Source organism: Lampetra fluviatilis, chromosome 58 (assembly GCF_964198595.1).
Source record: "Lampetra fluviatilis chromosome 58, kcLamFluv1.1, whole genome shotgun sequence".
In the NCBI taxonomy this organism is placed as follows: Eukaryota; Metazoa; Chordata; class Hyperoartia; order Petromyzontiformes; family Petromyzontidae; genus Lampetra; species Lampetra fluviatilis.
The window spans coordinates 5897764-5911787 of NC_136332.1; the positions used below are offsets into that span (position 1 = coordinate 5897764).

At 56.1% G+C, this 14024-nt stretch overlaps 1 protein-coding gene across 1 annotated transcript in view; it reads left to right on the forward strand.

The window, feature by feature from the left end:
• Window positions 1-13713, forward strand: part of LOC144950441 (glutamate receptor ionotropic, NMDA 2C-like) — a 79707-nt gene extending 65994 nt beyond the window's left edge. Inside the window, exons 7-12 of the mRNA XM_078880551.1 lie at window positions 2466-2591; window positions 6943-7172; window positions 8299-8459; window positions 8796-8983; window positions 10612-10853; window positions 11758-13713. Of these exons, the coding sequence (XP_078736677.1) occupies window positions 2466-2591; window positions 6943-7172; window positions 8299-8459; window positions 8796-8983; window positions 10612-10853; window positions 11758-13500 (2690 nt within the window). The 3' untranslated portion in view covers window positions 13501-13713. The remainder of the gene's footprint in view (window positions 1-2465; window positions 2592-6942; window positions 7173-8298; window positions 8460-8795; window positions 8984-10611; window positions 10854-11757) is intronic.
• The last annotated feature ends 311 nt before the right edge of the window (window positions 13714-14024 follow it).

Genomic DNA, 14024 nt, shown 5'->3' on the forward strand with positions numbered 1-14024 from the left:
AACTACATTATCAGTGGCGTAGTAACTACATTATCAGTGGCGTAGTAACTACATTATCAGTGGCGTAGTAACTACATTATCAGTGGCGTAGTAACTACATTATCAGTGGCCTAGTAAACTACATTATCAGAGGCCTAGTAACTACATTATCAGTGGCCTAGTAAACTACATTATCAGAGGCCTAGTAACTACATTATCAGTGGAGTAGTAACTACATTATCAGAGGCCTAGTAACTACATTATCAGTGGTGTAGTAAACTACATTATCAGAGGCCTAGTAACTACATTATCAGTGGCGTAGTAACTACATTATCAGTGGCGTAGTAACTACATTATCAGTGGCGTAGTAACTACATTATCAGTGGCGTAGTAACTACATTATCAGTGGCGTAGTAACTACATTATCAGTGGCGTAGTAACTACATTATCAGAGGCCTAGTAACTACATTATCAGTGGCCTAGTAAACTACATTATCAGAGGCCTAGTAACTACATTATCAGTGGCCTAGTAAACTACATTATCAGAGGCCTAGTAACTACATTATCAGTGGCGTAGTAACTACATTATCAGTGGCGTAGTAACTACATTATCAGTGGCGTAGTAACTACATTATCAGTGGCGTAGTAACTACATTATCAGTGGCGTAGTAACTACATTATCAGAGGCCTAGTAACTACATTATCAGTGGCCTAGTAAACTACATTATCAGAGGCCTAGTAACTACATTATCAGTGGCCTAGTAAACTACATTATCAGAGGCCTAGTAACTACATTATCAGTGGCGTAGTAACTACATTATCAGTGGTGTAGTAACTACATTATCAGTGGCGTAGTAACTACATTATCAGTGGCGTAGTAACTACATTATCAGTGGCGTAGTAACTACGCCTATTATTCTATCTCGCGGACTCCTCCTGCACCCTAATGACATTACGTCGTTACGCTCTCACGGTCTCGAACATTTAAAGCTGTCGAGGTGGGCGCGGGGGGGGTCGTGCCTCCGTCTTCCAAAAGTAAACCTTCGTCGTCGTTTGACACCGTTGTTGAGAACAAATCTCATGGTGGTTGTCAAGGGGTGGCCCCCCCTCAACTCGTAGTTTTGGCCACCGGGGAGGAGGGGGGGGCAAGGGGGGGGGGGGGGTGCAAGGCATCCCCACCACCCACTCACTCCCCAACGCCGGAATCCTTTAGCGAATATTTCCCGCGGCTCCGAACCCCACGGCCGACGCGGGCGATTGAAAGCGCGCGCGCGCACGCGAAACGCATTCCCGTTTAAATTAAACCCCCCCCCCCCTCTTTTTCCCCGCCGCCTCGCCGCTCACATACAGCTTGATTAAAAATCGCGCGCGCAAAACACACGCAAGCTCGCACACGCTCACGCTCACGCACGAGGCTCTACGCTTTGTTATTCTTAAAGAAGGCTTATCGGGCTGAGACGGAGCCTCATGATAAACATATCCCCGGGGGGCGGGCAGGCGTGGGGCGGTGGAGGATGGGCGGTGGTGGTGGCGATGTGGTTGTGTGGGGGGGGAGGAGGGGGCTGCGTTCATTCAATTAACTTTAATTAATTGACCGACTGAATAAACATGACGTGACCTACAGCGGTGCGCGTGGCGGAACGCGATCACAGCAGGAGGATGTTTGTTGCATTCACGCGGGGGGGGCGGGGAAGTGGGGGTGGGGCGCCCCCCCCCCCACTCCACCCCCATCGCCTCGGTGGGGTGGAGATGCAAATTTGGCAGCGGATTTGCGTCTTTCATCTCAGAGATTTTGTTACTTTGCTCTGTTCCAGGTTAGGGGCCGTCCATAAATGACGTCACACGATTTTGGACGATTTTGACCCCCCCCCCCCGCGTCACACGGCGTCACGAAAAGTCAAACCCCCCCTAAAATATGACGTCACAAAGCTTTGCCCCCACCCCCCCCAAAACCATATTTCCATTTTGAAAATAAAACATGCTTCAAATCGCTTTAAACTATTGCCATTGTAGTGCGTATTTAATGTGGCGGTGCATTCTGATGTTGTAGGAGTGTTTCGATTTAAAGCTTTCGTGACTGCAGGGATTCATCTTCTTGGTTCTTTCGGTAAAGTCACGTAGAAGGGAAATAATAAAATAAGAAAAATAAAACATTTAAAAAAATTCTCACGACGTTTCGGCCACAACGCAAGCAGCCGTCCTCAGGTGAAGAACAGGTCTGTCGGAAAGACAGCGTCAGACGCTGTCTTTTCTGTTTGCATTTTGACCACAAGTATTGTGGTTAATGCGGGCATGAATCCTCGTAAAAAGGTTTCAGTTTTGTTGCCAGATAAAAAGGGGAACAGCCCTATTATTATATTTTGGTACTGGCAAAGGAGGTCTAATGATGTCGTCCCAGACCACACCAAGACAACAACAGTCTCTCGACTCCACTGCACGATGGACTGTGGCTCTGCTGTGTCATCCCGCCCCCAACCCTCCGACAGAACCCTACAGTGCTGCCGTGTGGGTAATGATGTTCGTGCTGTGCCTCTCCGTCGTGGCCATCGCTGTCTTCGTCTTTGAGTACATCAGCCCCAAGAGCTACGATCGCAACTTGGCCAACGGAGCAAGTAAGGGAGACCCTGTGTGACGACCCCCCCACACACCCCCCACGTGATCCCGTGTGACCCCGGGTGACCCCCCCCCGTGACCCCCACGTGACCCCACCCGCGTTACCACCGCGTGACCCCCACGTGACCCCCACCCCGCATGCCCTCCACCCCCCCACCCGCGTGACCCCACCCACGTGACCACCACGTGACCTCCGCTCGGTCTCCATGCTCGGGCGGCTTTGATTGGCCGTTGTCGTAGTCGCCGGACTGTGTTACTCGCCTCGACGATTTGTCGGAGTCAGCGCGTCACCCACGCGCGTCACCACTCGTTCACCGCGCGTGTTACGTCAGCGGCACGGCTCGGCTTCTGCAGTGGAAAAACAACCAGGCCACGTCCTGAGTCACTAATTGCCAGCTGTGAAACTGCACCTTCACATTCATTTTTAGTCTCCGGTTTGGGGCCAAGCAGGGCCAGGAGTGAGGTGGGTGGGGGAAGGGGTTAATCACTTTTTTGTCGCCCGAAAAGAATTAACGTGTGACGCTGTTTGCATTCTACGGTGGTAAAATTACTGGGCCACCTCCTGAGGTGCGCTGAGGCAAAGTTGTGCAGTGAGAAAAATAAGGGAGGTACTGTTCTGTACCGCATGTAGCCAACCATGCTAATCGGAGATGCGGGGGAGGGGGGGAAGGATAACAAACTAAACATGAAAATCAGCCCTGAAGAACTACGTTTGTCAATCGAGAATGACTTCAAAGTGCCATCTCAGTGGGCTTCCTCTTATCGGAAGGAAGAAGCGTTCCAGACGGACCGCAGAAGCGCGCCCGAGAGCGCCGACCGCCTTTGTTCCTCGGCGTAGCCAAAACCCGCCGCTGCCGCACGGAAGACCGGAGGCATCGCGTCTCATTTGCGGCAAGCCACTTTGCGCGCGACGAGTGGAGAGGCAAGCCAAGCCGGCGCTCGCTGCCAGGCGCCGCTGCTACCGATGCGCGCCGTGGTGTCGGCGGTCGTGAACCCGGCGACGAGGCGGCGTTGTTCGCCGCACGGACCCCGTGCCAAGCGGTCCCAAGCCGCTCAAACTCGTGCCAACCGCCTCCCCGAGTGCCATTAAAAAAAAAAATCTACTCCAAGCCACCCTCCACCCTCCCCGCCATCCCCGAAAGCAAATTACTCCAAAGAACATGAAGGTGGAAGCGTCGGCGAAAAACACGACGGAGCGTTCGGCTGGAACACGGAACATTTGCGCCAAAGGGCATTGATTGAGGTTGGAGGAGGGGGGTGGGTGGTGGGGGGGAGCGGGGGGGAGCGGGGGGGGGGTGGAGCGGGGGGGGGGCCGGTGGGATTGGCGCGCCTGGTGAATAAAAACTGGCTCAATCGTCGCCTTCGATCCTGGAAGTCATGTTGCCGCATGGGAAGGGGAGGCGGGGGCAGGGGGGGGGCGGGGGGGGGGGCGGGGGGTGGGGGCGCAAGGGGGGCAGCCGTCAGCAGCTTGCTCGGATTTAATTTCTCCGCGCGCGCTTCCAGCCGGCTGCCTCTCTCTCTGCTCCGGGTCGCATTCCTCCGCTGCCCTCGCAACGGAGATCCGAGGGCCCACATTGACGCCGAGACGATCCGTAGACCTCCGCGGAGATAGCCGACTCACTCACGCAGAGACATTGAGACTGGCACAGAGACATTAAGACTGGCACAGAGCCTCCTTGAGTCCCCAAGACTCTTCGTCAGGAGGAGGGCGAGGAGCCTGCCAGGTTTTTTCGGTAGTAGCTCTGGCGATGCCACTTTGTGTAATCCCACACCCGGGTACGTTACGTGCGTACGTGTGCTGGACTTGTCACGCACCGGACGTAGCCAACCGCGGTCATCGGAGGCGCCTCCGCTAGAGTTGGGAGACTTCTCAAGAGCCCCTCTGCCGGGTGCTCTTGGCCTACTCTTCCAAGCCGGGGGCCAGAACGTCTCGGTAGAAGTGCCAGTGCCCCACGCTTTTACGCCACCACCACCACCACGCCCAACCTGCGAATTGTTGCGGCGTTTTACCAGAATATAATGCTGGGTGGACAGAGACGCCGGTGATGGGGGGGGGGGTCGGGGGCCGGGGGGATCAGGGGGGATCAAGGGTGGGTGGAAGTCGAACCGGCGGCATCCCCATGACGGTTGAACCCGCTCAATATAACATCAAATCGAAAACTGCGCTGACAAACAACTTAAAACATTCATACACCCACGGGGAAACCGGCTCGAATTGATATGCATTCCACATTTGCACTTACTTTTACATAGCAAGCGAGAAACAATGCTGCTCTTCTGCCACGGTTATTTCTTCAGAACTTTATATTCTCAGGTTTTTTCGGTAAAGTCACGTAGGTAAAAACATTAAAATTAATGAAAGTAAAATAAAACAAAACAAAAATAAAATTCACGACGTTTCGGAGGCAACACAAGTCTCCGTCATCAGGTGGGACCGTCACAGCCGAATTAGCTGCATCAAACTCGGCTGTGACGGTCCCACCTGATGACGGAGACTTGTGTTGCCTCCGAAACGTCGTGAATTTTATTTTTGTTTTGTTTTATTTTACTTTCATTAATTTTAATGTTTTTACCTACGTGACTTTACCGAAAAAACCTGAGAATATGAATCATTGCAGTCACGAAAGCTTCAAATCTAGAATCTTCAGAACTTCTTCTTTGCATTCCGTTGTTTGGTGCCTTTCCCCCGCAACTCCCGTTGGCGCGGTTGGCTACATACGGTGCGAAAGAAGTTCAACATACGTAATCCACACATAGACTCACACAGAGACCCACAAACTCACACAGAGACCCATAGACTCACACGGAGACCCATAGACACACACATAAACCCATAGACTCACACAGAGACCCATAGACTCACATAGAGACCCATAGACTCACACAGAGACCCATAGACTCACACAGGGACCCATAGACTCACATGGAGACCCATAGACACACACATAAACCCATAGACTCACACAGAGACCCATAGACTCACATAGAGACCCATAGACTCACACAGAGACCCATAGACTCACACAGGGACCCATAGACTCACACAGGGTCCCATAGACTCACACAGAGACCCATAGTTTGTTGTCCTTCCTCGTCACCTTCAATTAGTACGGTTGGTGGGGGAGGGGCGGGGGGCAAGGGGGAGTTGCGCGACCCCTTCGAGGTAAGAATCAATGAATATGTAGTCGTCATGCATGACACGGTTGGCTACGTACGGTGTGAAAGAAGTTCAACATACAAACGTACATTAAAATGCATGGCTGGGGGGGGGGGGGGGCGGGGGGTATCAAGGGGATTTGCACAGTTCTCTAGCAGATTAAATTAACCGCACGGCAAAGGGCGGTAGGCAGGGTGGGTGCGGGGGATGGGAATGGTGGGGATTGGTGGGGGGGGTGCACCAAGACGTGCTGAGATGAGGAGCCCAGGGCGTCCGCAGCCTCGCTCGTTAGGGTCACGGAGGGAGGGCCAAGTATCAGCGGCCACTTGGCTAATATGAAAGTACAGATCTCCGCGTCTATCGGACATCTGGGATTGGAGCAGGTACAGGTTGTTTTTTTTGTCGTCCGGCATTTACTTTCTTCCTTTCTTTCCCTCCGGACACCTTCCAAGGCGTCTGTGGAGGCGGCCCCCATTCGCAAGTTCGCGGTTGGCCCCAGCGCGCGCGGCGTCATTTGAGAACCGCTGAAACGGTTGCGAGGACGCGGAGACGATTATCCGACCACTCGGCCGATGCGGACAAAGCGGCGCACTGGGGCGGCGAGCGGTTTTTGTGCCGCGTGACTATCAACGCTCGGGGTTCATCGATGGCCCTTTCTTCAGGATAAAAAAAATAATAATATAAAAAAACAAAACATACTTTCGCTTAGGAAAGTAAATGCTGCCCGTTTAATAATACATTTTTTTTTTACTTTCGCGAGAAAAAGTAACGCTGCCCGTTTAAAAGAATACGTAAAAAAAAGTATTTTTTTAACAAAAATAACGTTGGGATTTACAAGACAAAATTTGACTTCAACATTTTTAATGCTGCCGTTCAAAAAATTCTAAAAACTTTCACTCACAAAAGTAACGCGTGCTAAAGAAGTTCAACATGCTACATACATAAACAATACAAGAAAGCTTTCACTAACAAAAGTAACAGTGCCGTTTGAAAAATACTTAAATATTCGCTTACAAAAGTAACGATGCCATTGACAAAAAAACACTAAAGCGTTCACTCACAAAAATGTCGCACCTCCGAATAGCGCGGTTGGCTACGTGCGGTGTGAAAGAAGTTCACAACGTAAATGTTCGCTTACAAAAATAACGTTGCCGCCCCCCCTCACCGCCCCCTCCACCACCCCTTGTCCGCAGCTCCGGGAGGACCGTCGTTCACCATCGGCAAGTGCGTGTGGCTGCTGTGGGCGCTCGTGTTCAACAACTCGGTGCCTGTGGAGAACCCGCGTGGCACCTCGAGCAAGATCATGGTGCTCGTGTGGGCCTTCTTCGCCGTCATCTTCCTCGCCAGCTACACGGCCAACTTGGCCGCCTTCATGATCCAGGAGGAGTACATCGACCAGGTGTCGGGTCTCAGTGACAAGAAGGTGGGGTCCGCGTTGCTGGGAGGGGGGGGGGGGGTGTAGCGGTCAGCGGTCGATGTGCCGCGAACGGCTGGCGGCGGCCCGAGTTTGATTCCTGTTCCTCGGTTTTTGGGTCATTTGCTGACATTACCCAAATAATAACACGACCCGTAGACGAACATTGCCCATGTGCTGACATTACTCAGATAATAACATGATCCACAGACCAGGGGTCGGCAAACCAAAATAACAAAAGAGCCAATTTTTTCGTAGAATTCGGGAAAAAAATTCAAAAGCGGCAATGCACGTGGTGAGCACGTGACGGTGCTCCTTGATAAGTCCCTTCAAACGAGCCGCAGGTTGCTGACCAATGGCCATGGTGAACCGGACTCCCATGGTAAACTGGCCTTCCATGGTAAACTGGCCTTCCATGGTAAACTGGCCTCCCATGGTGAACTGGACTTCCATGGTGAAACGGACTCCCATGGTAAACTGGCCTTCCATGGTAAACTGTACTTCCATGGTAAACTGGACTTGCATGGTAAACTAAACTTCCATGGTAAACTGGACTCCCATAATAAACCGGACTCTCATGGTAAACTGGCCTTCCATGGTGAACTGGAATTCCATGGTAAATTGGACTCCCATGGTAAACTGGACTCCCATGGTAAACTAGACTCCCATGGTAAACTGGCCTTCTATGATAAACTAGACTTTCATGGTAAACTGGACTTCCATGGTGAACTGGACTTTTATGATCAACTGGACTTTTATGATCAACTGGACTTCCAAGGTGAACTTGACACCCATGGTTGGAGTTGGCAACCAGAGCCATTTTGTCGAATTTCAAGAACTCCACTGCAGTCCCTTAAAGAGCCACTGCATGCGGGACCGGAGCCGCGGGTTTGCCGATCCTCCCGCCACAGACTAACACTTCCCGCAGACTTCTATCGTCCGTAGACTGACATCGGCCCCAACGTCGTGAAATAAACGACGTTCATTTTACCTGGCGAAGTGCGTTTTTGCGCGTGCGAACCGTCTCACGGAGCCGCGCACGAGGTCCGAGAATGGATGGAGTGGCGCAACCGCGGCCGTGGCAATGGGCACCAATTCACCGGTGGGGTGGCCCCTGCCTCGCCTCCTTCCGCAGTTCCAGAAGCCTACGGAGCAGTACCCACCGCTGCGCTTCGGCACGGTGCCCAACGGCAGCACGGAGCGGAACATCCGCAACAACTACCCGGAGATGCACGCGTACATGTCGCGCTACAACCAGCGCACCGTCGAGGACGCGCTGCTCAACCTCAAGGCCAGGTGGGCGACCGCGCAGGGTCGTACGCGTGCCACGCAGCCAGGGGGGGCCGTGTGGCACCAACGGGCCACGCGCCGTGGGCGACAGAGCCACGCGCTATGTGCCAAAGGGCCATGGGCAGAAAAAAGGGCTACGTGCCACAGGCCAAAGGGCCACGCACCACGTGCCAAAGGGCCACCGGTTAAAGGGCTACGCAACCACGGGTCAACGGGCGATGCAGCAGACTATGGGCCAAATTTCATTTGTGCATCGGAGAAATCCGATAAGCTATTAAGCTCTTTATCACACCTTTATCACACCCCCCCCCCCCCATGCCCGACCGCCTCTCTCTCTCGCAGCAAGCTGGACGCGTTCATTTACGATGCCGCGGTGCTCAACTACATGGCGGGCAAGGACGAGGGCTGCAAGCTGGTGACCATCGGCAGCGGCAAGGTCTTCGCCACCACGGGCTACGGCATCGCGCTCCAGAAGGGCTCCAAGTGGAAGCGCAACATCGACCTCACCGTGCTGCAGTTGCTGGGGGATGGTGAGCAGTGGAGGGCGGTTGCTCACTAATTGCCATGCTGAGCCGAGATGCTGCTGGCCTCGCAAGGAATCTTAAACTGGCTCGGGGGCCAAGCTGGGCCAGGGGTGGGACTAGTGACGTCTTCGTTGTGTGCGTGACGTCAGTCGGTATGTCGTGAGCACTCGGCATCACCGCATCACCCACGCGCGTCTCTGCTCGTTCACCACGAGGGACGTCAGCAGCGCGGCTCGGATTCTGCAGCAGTGGAAAAACAACAGAGCCGCTCAGGTCTGGCTTGAACATGGCCCCGACATGGCTTGGTTTTACAGTGGAAAAGCCATATGAGAGCTGAGCCAACTCATTTCCCATGTGTACCAATTGAACTTCCCTGCCAGATGTTGCCGACACCTTCATTAAGTACCTTTAACTTTTAGCTTTTACCCAATTCATACGAAATAATGGCTTCCAATCGCCGTTCTATACTCGTGGGACAAAGCACGGGAAATTGTCTTGAATCGCCGTCTCAATCTGCAAATGTTTTAATGCGGACAGAGCCAACGTCTCACCAGGTTTTTTCTTGGATTATCGAGGTCACTGTTCGCCACATGTGCGTCATAGCGGGCGGCGGTTGCTGCGATACACCATTCTTCTCGCTCGTCGCAACTGTTACGTTTTGAATGTGCGGCTCCCCCCCCCCTCCCGCCCCCCCCCCCCCCCCCCCCCCCCACTGTGTCGCATTGTCGCATGCGAGCAAAGCGACGGGAAGGAGAGAGATTGAGCGGAAGAAGTGGTGGGGGGAACGCGCGTGCAATCCGCGCGATCGGCCTCCCCATATCGCGCGGACGTTTGATCAGTCGCGCCGCGGTGAGAACGTGTAAACAAACTAGACGGTTCAAGTTGTGGAAGCTCCGGGGAAATCGGCCACTTGGCAAGGTCTGCTGACGTTTGACATGGCTCGTGGGTCAGAGAACACTGCTTGGAGCACTGTGATTGAATCCAGGCTTCTGTCACTGCCCGTGATTAGGGTTAGGCTTAGGGTTCTCAAGTGTAGTGAGTTTGTTGGTCATTGCCTGGTCACCAGTGAAGGACATTGAGAACCACAAATTTACAGAGAGACCCGTAGACTCACACAGATCGAGTTGTGGTTAAACCGGCTCCTCAAGTGTAGTGAATTTGATGGTCACAGCTCGGTGACCGGAGAGGATTTGGCTGCAATAAATGTCCACGTGATCATAAGCCACTTCATTGAGCTATCATTTATGGCCAGGTCGCTTCTGAAAAAGAGCAACATAGCTCAGTGGGCCTCACCTTGTAAAATAAAACATAGTTTAGTTTGAAGATAAAATATACTTATTTTAGACCACGTAAAAATCCATTTCAGCATCAGAATGTTTATTTCGACTGGTGTAATTTGAAGAGCTGTCAAGCCCTTTTTCAATGATATCCAGTGTGGGCAGGTCAGAAAATGTACAACAGCAACGGGCACGGCAGCAAAAATAACACCACACAGCAGCAGTCCCTCAATAAAATGGCATATGAACCGTGAACTATCAATATTTCGCAGGTGAGGATCAAAGTTGGTTCACCGTGCTTACATCAACCCCCTGCCCACGAGCCTCTACTCTGATCGGTGTCCCCTCCTTCTCCAGATGAGCTGGAGGAGCTGGAGACCATCTGGCTGGCCGGCATCTGCAAGAAGGAGAAGAACGAGGTGATGAGCAGCAAGCTGGACGTGGACAACATGGCGGGCGTCTTCTACATGCTGCTGGTGGCCATGGGCCTCAGTCTGCTCGTCTTCCTCGCCGAGCACATCTTCTACCGGCGTGTGGGCCGTGCGGGCCGCAAGGCCTCCATCAACCCCACGCCGCGCATTCTGCTCGCCATTAGCAGGGTGAGTGGCTCTTTTCTCCCTTTGCTTAGCACAGGCCCGCAGGCTCTCAGGCCTGTAGGCTCACAGGCCCGCAGGCTGTAGGCCCGCAGGATCTCAGGTCTGTAAGCTTGCAGGTCTGCAGACTTTCAGGCCTGAAGGGTCGCAGGCTCTCAGGCCTGTAGGCTCACAGGCCCGCAGGCTGTAGGCCCGCAGGATCTCAGGCCTATAAGCTTGCAGGTCTGCAGACTTTCAGGCCTGAAGGGCCGCAGGCTCTCAGGCTTGTAGGCTCACAGGCCCGCAGGCTGTAGGCCCGCAAGATCTCAGGCCAGTAAGCTTGCAGGTCTGCAGACTTTCAGGCCTGAAGGCCCGCAGGCTTTCAGGCCTGTAGGCTCACAGGCCCATAGGTCCGTAGGCCCGCAAGATCTCAGGCCAGTAAGCTTGCAGGTCTGCAGACTTTCAGGCCTGAAGGCCCGCAGGCTTTCAGGCCTGTAGGCTCACAGGCCCATAGGTCCGTAGGCTCGCACATCCACAGGCTCACAGGCCCGCAGGCTCTCAGACACGTAGGAAATTATTATTATTTAACCTTGATTTATGTTCCTGCAACATTTTCCATTTCCCATGTGACAATGTGGTTGTTTGTTATGATTTCCCTTCGTTTCATTGTTGCCAGTTTGCGAAAATCCACCTACCTGGTCAAACTAAATAAACTGGAAACTGGTAAATGGACGTGGCTATCTGGGCAGTGCTAGCGATTGAGTGGGCGTGGTAGTGTTAAAATGGGCTGGTTCGACCAGCCTCCCGGAATACGTTGGCAGCTTCACGAGCACTTCAGAATCAGAATATTTATTTGTACTTGAGAAATCCGATGAGCTATCCAGTAGCACTGTTCTCCCCCCCCCCCCCCTTTGCTCTCTGTCGCCCACAGGGCATCTACAGCTGCCTGTACGGCGTGGAGGTGAGCAAGGACAAGGGGCTATTTGCGCTGGCACAGCAGGAGAGCCAGGACGAGCATGCCAACGTCAACCGCCTGCTGCGCGCCGCCCGCAGCATCGTCCGCATCGTCAACCGCAAAAAGCGCAGCGAGCAGCGGGCCAAGGCGGCCGCGGCGGCGACCGGGAGCGGCGGGGGCGGCTCCTCGCGGGGGCTCGCGGTGCCGTGCGGCACTTGCGGCTGCTGCGAGCGCGGGCCGCTGGCACGAGCCGCCCACGGGGGCCGCCGTGGCCCGGCCGCCATCATCCTCAAGAAGCACGGGCTCTCCGACGGCGGCCGGGCCGCGTACAGCGTCCGCGGCCCGGGTGGGGGGCCCTGCCCGTTGCACCGCGACTGCCGGCGAGGTGCCCCCAAGCCTCTGCCGCTGCCGGTACCGCTGCTGGCGCCTGACGCGGCCGGCGGGCCGCGCAGCCCGCGACTCGTGGTGGCGCTGGGGCCCGACGCGTGGCCCCGCTCGCTCGGCGCCGACGGCGGTTGCGCGACCGACCACGACCGGCGCTCGCACGGCAACTGGGAGACGGACAGCGACAACTGGTTGTTCATCACACGCAGCCCACGAGGGACCGCCGCCCCCGCCGGCACAGGCGGCTTCGGCGACTCGCCGAGTTCGGCGGTCGGCGCCTCGGACGCCGCGGACGGTGCCGTCCCCGCGTGGAACTGCCCGCTGCATGGCTTCGCGATGCCGCCGCGGCCGCCCCCGCTGCCGGCGCCACCTCAGCCCCTGCCGCTAGATCCGACGCGCGGGCCGTGGGGGCCCGGCGGCGGCGGCTGCGGCCTCCCGTACGCGGGCGAGTCATTGCCGTCGCGCAGCCTGGAAGAGCTGCGCGGCGGCCTCGAGTCACCGGGCGACGCCGACGTCGACCTCATCCCTGAGAAGGCGCGGCGGCGGCCGCTGTGCCGGCGCAAGCGGAAGAGCCGCCTGCAGGGGCACAGGCGGCGTGCGCTGTCCCCGCCGTTCTGCCCGGCGGCCAAGCGGGCGAGCGGGACGGGCTGCCAAGGCGGCGGCGCCGGCGTCGGCACCGTTGCCGTGACGGCGCCGTACGACCCGCGCGACAGCTCGTCGTTCGAGTGCTACGCCCGACCGTCGGTGGAGAGCTACGACCTCGACGACGACCGTGACGCTGACGAGGACGACGAGGACGTGGAGACGTTCTCGGAGCGCGACTCGTACACGGCGTCCGAGTCGCTGTACGGGCTGTCGCCGCCGGCCGGCGGCCACTGGTACGCCGACTCGGAGCGCAGCACGTACTGCGAGCGGCGTAGCGACACCGCGGACGATGCCCTCAGCTGCAGCCCCGCTGGGAGCGGTGGCGCTGCCGGCGGCGGCTGCGGCGGCGGCGGCGATGGTGGCGGCGGCGGGCCGTACTGCTGTCGGCCGTCGCTCCCGCCGTGCGTCTCGACGCTGCCGGCACCCGTCACGGCGATGCAGCACCAGCCGCCGCCGCCGTACGCCACTGCGGACGGACGTTCCTGGATGGGCTACGGGGCTGGGTTTTCGAGACGGAGGCACCCGGCGGAGGTTCAGTGCAGGGCGGCTGCGGTGGCGGCGGTGACGGCGGCGCCCTGGCACACGGCGGATCAGAGACAACACCGAACTCTGCCGCGCAATTTCCCCGCGCACAAGGACAAATCGAGATCTATGCATACGACTCTGTTGGGCTACGAGTCGGAGGTGTAGGTCGAGCGACCTTTGCGACCTTTGCGACCTTTACGACCTTTGCCCTCGCCTCACCCCCATCTTCGCCCACCTTTCACTCCCTCCCCGTTTTCGTTGCCCTCCCTGTCGAGTTGCCAGATTTGGGGTAGGAGCAAAACAACAACCCGTGGATCCGCGGAGCAACGGCGGACCCCCGTGGTGGGGTGGAGGTGGCTGGAGGGGGGCAGAGTGAGCGTGGCCGGGGGGGGGGGGGGTAAGGGGAGCTGTCGCCGATGCCACGATGCGGAGGAGCGTGGCGTTTTTTAGTTGCTGTTAATCCTGAAAAAAAAGTTACGTTAGATGCGCACGGACGTTCCGCGCAAGTTTCGTTGAAGGTTCAGTGGTGGTGGTGGTGGTGGCGGTGGTGGGGGCGGCGGGGGCGGGTGGTGGTGGTGGGTGGTGGTGGTGGGGAGGTCGAGGGTGGGTGGGTGTGGGGGGGGGTGACGGTTAAGAGAGGTCTGGAGCTACTGCCCTCGAGCGTTGAAGGTGAGACGTCTCCGAATGTG